General features: G+C 46.3%; 1 protein-coding gene across 1 annotated transcript in view; it reads left to right on the forward strand.

Moving 5' to 3' along the window:
* LOC109888513 (obscurin) overlaps positions 1–7,922 on the forward strand; it is a 55,255-nt gene extending 47,333 nt beyond the window's left edge. Inside the window, exons 54-70 of the mRNA XM_031822230.1 lie at positions 19–79; positions 329–406; positions 619–791; positions 907–933; positions 1,033–1,185; positions 1,286–1,331; positions 1,456–1,524; positions 1,687–3,448; positions 3,569–3,700; positions 3,790–3,912; positions 4,116–4,283; positions 4,428–4,533; positions 4,756–4,995; positions 5,215–5,432; positions 5,576–5,672; positions 6,831–6,980; positions 7,145–7,922. Coding sequence (XP_031678090.1) covers positions 19–79; positions 329–406; positions 619–791; positions 907–933; positions 1,033–1,185; positions 1,286–1,331; positions 1,456–1,524; positions 1,687–3,448; positions 3,569–3,700; positions 3,790–3,912; positions 4,116–4,283; positions 4,428–4,533; positions 4,756–4,995; positions 5,215–5,432; positions 5,576–5,672; positions 6,831–6,980; positions 7,145–7,325 — 3,784 coding nt within the window. The 3' untranslated portion in view covers positions 7,326–7,922. The remainder of the gene's footprint in view (positions 1–18; positions 80–328; positions 407–618; positions 792–906; positions 934–1,032; positions 1,186–1,285; positions 1,332–1,455; positions 1,525–1,686; positions 3,449–3,568; positions 3,701–3,789; positions 3,913–4,115; positions 4,284–4,427; positions 4,534–4,755; positions 4,996–5,214; positions 5,433–5,575; positions 5,673–6,830; positions 6,981–7,144) is intronic.
* Positions 7,923–7,993: the final 71 nt, after the last annotated feature.

Genomic DNA, 7,993 nt, shown 5'->3' on the forward strand with positions numbered 1-7,993 from the left:
TCTTAATACCATCTATAGCTGCTCTTCTTATGGTCTTCTTGATCATCTGCTGTTGAAGGGATCGGTCAGTGAGAGAGAGGTAAAACATTACATCTCTATTCTGTGAAGGGTGGCAGGTAGCCTAGCGGTTAAGAGTGCTGGTTGGTAACCGAAAAGTAACGGGTTTGAATCCCTGAGCTGACTAGGTGAAAAATCTGCCGATGTGCCCTAGAGCAAGGCACTTAACCCTAATTCCTCTGGATCAGAGCGTCTGCTAAATTATGTAAAACACAACATTGTTGGACCTGTTTTGTCCGAATGCTTACAACCTGCCCGTATGATGTACCAGGTGCAGATGTACGTTCAGCAAATCTTGGAGGGAGTTGGTCACATCCACAGCATGAACATTCTTCATCTGGACATCAAAGTAAGCTCTTCCTACATCCATATTCATAAAGCAGTTGGTATATTTCATTTGATTCTTAATACATACATTTTGTTTTGTGTGCATTGAAACAATTCAGAATGGTCATTCACATGACATGATCAATTCCCTCACATAGAATGAATGAATGAATAGAACAGGCTTTATTAATTCTACTACTATGTTCCCTCACCCACTGTCTGTAATTCACACAGCCGGACAATATCCTGATGGTGTTTCCACCCAGAGAGGAGATCAAGATCTGTGACTTTGGCTTCTGTCAAGAGATGGACACTTCCAGACACCAGTATAGCCAGTTTGGCACTCCAGAGTTTGTAGCACCTGAGATCATACATCAAGACCCTGTCACTATAGCAAGTGACATCTGGTAAGCTAAATGTACTCTCTGTTTCAGTACATCTATGCTACTGTTCGTGACATTCCTGTCATGTGAAGGTACAATGTGATGATTTATCACTACAGAAATGTCTTATCTTTGTTAGGTCCATTGGTGTTGTGGCGTATTTATGGTAAGTACTGATTTGAGGTTTGATATTATATATTAGATTGTCATCATACATGTAATGCGAGTGAGCGTTGACCGGTGAAATCATGCTGTGTCCTGGCAGTCTGATGTGCCGCTGTCCGTTTGTGGGGGAGACGGACCGGGCCACTCTGCTGAGGGTGGGGGAGGGGACACTGAACTGGGACGCACCTGACCTCACCTACAGGAGCACAGAGGCCCAGGACTTCCTCCGCATGGTCCTGCAGCCAGACCCAGAGTAAGATACACAACCATTGAAATTAATAAAGATCCCCCCCACCCTCGCTGTAAAAATATATCATATGGATATAACTCTAAATGATTTGTTCTCTCTTCAGAAAGCGACCAACTGCATTTGAGTGTCTGGGGCATGAATGGTTCCAGGTAAGAATTCTACAATTTGTTTACTGGTATGTCTCAGCCAGGGTTGACGGAGACGAATGAAATAAATGGAGGAAAAACAATTACTCTTGCCTAACACATTCTGTCATTTTGATTACACTGTCAGAGCGAGGATGAAACTGATGACATCAACACAAGGGCTCTGAAAGTCTTTATCTCAAGGAGGAAATGGCAGGTACAGTAATGAGACCTGCAGACTGTCAACTCTGTCCAGTGCAGTCTTGTCTCATCTCTCTCTTTATGCAGTATATCCAGTGTTTTCTTAACTGTCTCTTGACAGCTTTGTATGACTGTGCTGTCTTCTCTTTCACCTGCGTTATCTCCCCCCGCAACCCAGCGTTCTCTGACCTGCCTGGGCTCGGTCCTCACCCTGAGGTCCATCCCAGAGCTGCTCGATGCGCCTCCTCGTGAGACCTCTGTCACAGCCCCGCGGGACCCCCACGAGCCCAGCAGCACCTCAATGAGCAGCGGCTCCTCCTCGGAGTACGACGAGGCCGACGCCTGGGACTTCTTCCACCACTGCACCACCACAGAGGAGGATGAAGATGAGGAGGAGGAAGACTTCGATCTCCTCATGGAGAGAGCCAGGATCCCTGAGACCTTCGCCAAGCTTAAATTGGACGAAGAGGAGGAGGAGAGGATCATGGAGGAAGAGGAGATGGGAGGACAGAGGATCGTGCTAGAAAGGAGCATAAGCAGGCAGTCCGTAGGGTCATCGGACACCTCCAGGCAGCCAACCCCCCAGAGGGAGAGGAGGGTCAGCCGAGACAGCAGCCCATCCTTGTACTTCTCCGAGGGTGATGACAGCTCTGTTTCCGGGAGTGAAGGAGGGCGCATCGCCAGGAGCAGCCTGATCCACAGCACCTTCTATGACAGCTCCACGCAGCTCTCGCCCATGTCCGCCCGCCACATGACCCTCAGGGACAAGTTCCAGGCCAAAAAACAGGAGAGGGGCCGCAAACCGCACCGCAGCAGCCTCTCTAGCCGCCTTAACGAGCCGCTCATTGAGTACATGGAGGACGAGGGAGATACCAATCACGGGCAAAGGCGAGGGTCTTTGCAGTCGTCCATGCTCAAGTCTTGCTCCTTTGACAGCGGGGTCGGCCTCTCGCACAATGCACCCCCACACAGGAGGAGCAGGTCGTTGGACGACTACTCCCGACGCTCACCAGGATCCACCAAACGCAGAGAAGAGGAAGGTGCTTTGAGTCTTAAGGAGGATTTCACTGATGAAGAGGAGGATAAGAGCTTAGTCATTGCCCCTCCCCAGATCAAAGGTAGAAGAGGTTCAGTGGCAGTGGCTCCCGGACAGCTTATAGCCAAGCTTCAGAAACTGGGTGTAAAATTGCCCCATGCTGGTCAAGAAAAGAGCCCTATGCCAGAGCAGGGGAGACCAGGGGAGGAGGAAGTGGAGAACCTGGCTGGCTCGCAGGGCTCCCTGGCTGAGTCCTTCATCCTCGAGCATGGCTCTGAGGCCTCCAGCAGGCTGGGCTCCTGTGAGGATATGTCCCACGGCCGCCCTTTTGCCACACATAGAGGGAGAGCAGGGGATGAGTATGATGACCAGGAGGAGCCCCTGATCACCCCATCCCCCTGCTCCCTGCTCCAGGCATCTGAGGTTGAGGATGCTGAGCAGGAGCCCCAGCGCCGGAGAGGCCAACTTCAGATCCCACCGAGAAGGACAACACACCCCAACCAGAACCCAACGGACAGAAATAAGGGTGCGGTAGAGAGGAAGGTCCTGCCGGTGAAACCCAGTCCCAGTCTGTCCATCAAGGCCCCAGAGAGGCCCCCAAGGGCCAGAGACACAAAGGCACGACTCCAGAGGCATGCGTCCACACCGGCCCTCGAGGCCAAACCGCCCACGGGGAAGTCTCCTAGGATATCACCCAAAGTTGGGTTAATGAATCTGTTCCGCAGACAGTCCTGGGCAGGGAATTCCTACTCCCAATTGGAGGGCACGGAGCAGGGACCCACACTAGGGGAATTGGAGCCCCAAACCCCCACCATGTCACTAAAGAAAAAGATGAGGGCATCAGCCTCTAGCCTCACCAAGCTGTTCACTAAATCGTCCAGCAAGGAGGACTTAACGAAGGGAGGTGAGCTACCGTACAATTTTGTTTAGTACACTTTTTAAAATGAGATCTCTCATGAGGTGGAAACCTTTTTTCAGTTAGTTATGATGAATCTGAATCTTTATGTTTCTTGGGGTGACGCAGGGCCGATTGTAAAGGGTTCATATCCTGTTCCGCCTGAGCAAGAGGCAAGCCCTGGCTTGGAGAGCCCAAAAAAGAAATCCAAGTTCTTCTCCTTCAAAATACCCAAAATACCTGCATTCAAAAAGAACAAAGGTCAAGTATATATAGACTCAATTTACAATCTATTCAGCAGGATACTGTCTCTGTGCAATTCTAAATGTGTCTTTCTGTTTTCTCTCCAGAAATGCCTATCCGCCCCACCAGGCCTGATGTGCACCAGTTGGAGGCAGGTGGATTTCTGCTGGTATGGAGACCAATGCAGTCCAGCGACCCAGTGGTTTACAGTGTTCAGTACAGCACAGATGGTAAAAAAAACACTGCTTACAGATCACACCGAATATTTAAATTTTGTACAAAAATGGATATGTCCAGGTGAAGTGAAGCTACGCTAAACTTAACAAGTTTATCTTGTTAACAGCACTATCTACTGGAGTGGGCAACTGATGATGACGATCTCAACATGTTGCACGTTAAATATTTGAAACGTCCTTACTCTGTGCTGCCACAGGTGTGGAGTGGAAGCTCCTGTCGGAGGAGGTGACAGACAGTTGCTACGTGGTGAAGGACTTACCCAGAGGAGCAGGATACGTGTTCAGGGTTGGCTGCATCATCAAGACAGGCACAGGACCTTTTAGTGACCCTTCTCCACCTGTTGTTATGGCAACCCATCCTGAAGGCAAGAAAATTCTAAATACAGAATTTTGATTTCCTTATGTAAATGTATATGTTTATTGGTGAAAGTCTTTGATGTTCTGTTTTAGTGCTCCCTCTCCCTTGTTGAGTGTGTGGCCAGACATAATACTTCTCCTTTGAACTACAGAGACCCACATTCCCCTCATCCAGACAGAGTCCCCAGGTTCAAAGGGCAGTAGGTCAGGAGGTCAACCTAGCCACAAGACCTACAGCTTCCTCTCTGAGATCAACAGGTACTGAATATCTATACCGGGTTAGGAAAGTTGCAGTTTCTTATGGACGATGTGAATGTGTACTAATTTAGCATATCTAAATTAAAATGTAAACCCTTGACAACAGCATACACATATTTTTCTAAAAGTTATGACACATCTTTACTTCATTCCTGCAAGTAGCCTAGACAGATGTGTGTGCAATGTCTCTCACCACTACTTGCAACATTTTGTCCGTATCAGGGGCCGTTTCAGCGTGGTGACCCAGTGTCAGGACGGCCAGAGCCAGCAGCTGTTCGCTGCTAAGATCACCCCCTGCAGGCCAGAGAAGAGACAGCTGGTGCTCAGAGAGTACCAGCTGCTGAAGAGGCTCAACCACCCCAACCTGGTGCAGCTGCACACAGCGTACATAACCCCCTACTACCTGGTGCTCATCCAAGAGCTGTGTGCCGGCAGAGAGCTGCTCTACAACCTGGCTGAGAGGTCAGATAGACACACCATTGAATATGATCGCTGCCTGCTTTACATTACGACATTACTTCGTAGTGTTTGGGGGTGGTGTGTGTGTTGGTTTGTAGTGTTAGCTGGCTAAGGGGACTTGCATCTTACAGAGTACCAATGGTGGGTAGTGAAAACCCCATGCAGAAGATGGGTTTTATATAAACAAAAAGGGACTATACTTCACCTCCCTCCCCCAAACAGAGACCTGTATTCTGAGCTCCATGTAGCAGAGTTGCTGGCTCAGATCCTGAGTGCCGTGGACTACCTGCACGGCCGCCGCGTTGTCCACTTGGACCTCAAGTCAGACAACATGCTGGTGACGGACTGCAACATGCTGAAGATCGTAGACCTGGGCTCCGCTCAGTCCTTCACGCCCGGACAGACACTCAACATAGAGCATATTCAGGGACAAGAGAAAGGTACAGCAAGAGGATGACTTGGGACGATTACCAGGAAGGATGACGTGTTGAACAAAACTATATATTAACTGGCATGTACCTCTGGAAACGTTCTTTAATGTAAAACTCTTATGAAGAATGTTCTCTCTATCATGTTTTGTCAGTTTACATTGTCCTTCCTAAAGCTCCGGAAATCCTTGACGGACAAGGAGTCGGACCTGAGACTGACATCTGGGCTATTGGGGTGTTAGCTTTTATAATGTAAGTATAGAAAGACGCATGAGGATTCATTTATTTAGCAGTAATTACACTTCCCTGAATGTTTAGAGCCCCGATTGCCCAGGATGCGTCAGTTTGATCTTATATACAAAACACTGAGTATACAAAACATTAAAAACACCTGTGCTTTACATGACATAGACCGACAAAGTGAATCCAGGTGAAAGCTTTGATCTGTTATTGATGTCACTTGTTAAATCCACTTCAATCAGCGTAGATACATGGGAAGAGACAGGTTAATTAAATAAGGATTTTTAAGCCTTTAGATCATTGAGACATGTATTGTGTACAGTGGCTGGTGAAAGTATTCACCCCCCTTGGCATTTTTCCAATTTTTTTGCCTTACAACCTGGAATAACAATAGATTTTGGGGGGGGGTTGTGTCTTTTGATTGATACAACATGCCTACTGCTTTGAAAATGCTAAATATTTTTTTGTGAAACAAACAAGAAATAACACAAAAATACTAAACATAAATCCAAAACTTGAGCGTGCATAACCACATGTTGTATATTCTTTTATAACCCAACCCTGATCTGTACTTCTCCACAACTTTGTCCCTGACCAGTTTGTAGAGCTCCTTGGTCTTCATGGTGCATCTTGCTTGGTGGTGCCTCTTGCTTACTGGTGTTGCTGACTCTGGGGCCTTTTTAGAACAGGTGTATATATACTGAGATCATGGGACACTTAGAGTGCACACAGGTGGACTTTATTTAACTAATTATGTGACTTCTGAAGGTAGTTGGTTTCATCAGATCTTATTTAGGGGTTTCATATTAAAGGGGGTGAATACATAGACACACACAATTATTATTATATATATATATTTTTTAACATTTCACTTCACCAATTTGGACTATTTTGTGTTTGTCCATTATGTGAAATCCAAATAAAAATCCATTTAAATTACAGGTTATAATGCAACAAAATAGGAAAAATGCCAAGGGGGAAGAATACTTTTGCAAGGTACTGTATGTGTGCCATTCAGATGGTGAAGGGGGTATGATAGTAGGTGCCAGATCACTGGTTTGTGTCAATATTAGGAAGGTGTTCCTAATGTTTTGTATACTCAGTGTAGAGCAATACTGCCATGTAATTCCTCTTTTTGTCCTCTGATGTATCCTCCCTCTAACCATCTAGGTTGAGTGCAGATAGCCCGTTCCACTCAGACCTCAACTGGGAGAGGGACAGAAACATCCGGAAGGGGAAGATCCAGTTTGGCCGATGCTACCCTGGCCTGTCAGAGGCAGCAATCACCTTCATGAAGAACACACTGAGCAACAAGGCCTGGTGAGTCCATTGGCCACATCTTAGCCAACCAGGTTCTATACTTATTATTTGAGATAGCCAAGGGACACCCAAAGTTGTTTCATTGAGGGGTAATTGATTGGTGGTGTTAACGTTACAACAACCAGAACCAACCATTTCTGAATTTTTACGATGTGTTTCCTCAGGGCCAGACCCTCAGCGGCTGAGTGCCTCCAGATCCCGTGGGTACGGGGTGAGTGGGCCACCTCAAAAAACAGAGACTCCATCTTGTGTTTCTCCCCCGACAAGCTGCAGGCCTTCCTCAAGGAGAGACAGTTGAAACGAGACCAGGTCCGCACCAAGCTGCAAGGCCCATTCTTCCATTGATCTGCTCTTCCAGTAGACTGTTATGAAATACATGACCTGGACTTGGATGCCTCTTCATAGCCCAGATCCTGGTCACAAATATGTGATGTCTTACAAATGTTAACCTAAAATGGAAACTGGTCAAATGTGTATGTATTAATGGATGTCTAAAGTTAAGTGTTTGTCTGAATGAGTTTGTCTTTGGTTGAATTACAGCGTCATGATATCAGGGAAATGTTTAGTTAGATGCTTTATGCAAATACAGTTGCACGAGTTTGAAAACGTGAAAACATTGTTCCTTTGAGTTTGCGGCATTGGACATGACAAAAGTTAATATTTCATGAGCTAGATTCGTAGATTTTGTGATTTATTAGCCAAAGCGACAGAAAAGAGGGTTCATGTGCCCAAAGCATAGCAAGGGCCCCTACCAGCATAAAGCTTTGTCTCACAAAGAGAGGAACGTTGAAATCCCTATCGGTAGATACATATAGACAGATATTTAAATATACACTGTATAGATATTTAGGAGTGAAATATTTACACGATTGCAATGTTTTACATGTTTTCAATTGTCTTGTTATATTGTATAAATGGAGAATAAGATCATGAGTAAATCAAGCATTTTTGATGATCGTTTGATTTCATTGAGTATTCCTGTACCTTGTGACAGGTGATGTATGCACTGAAAG

This window comes from Oncorhynchus kisutch, linkage group LG4, assembly GCF_002021735.2.
Source record: "Oncorhynchus kisutch isolate 150728-3 linkage group LG4, Okis_V2, whole genome shotgun sequence".
Taxonomy (NCBI): domain Eukaryota; kingdom Metazoa; phylum Chordata; class Actinopteri; order Salmoniformes; family Salmonidae; genus Oncorhynchus; species Oncorhynchus kisutch.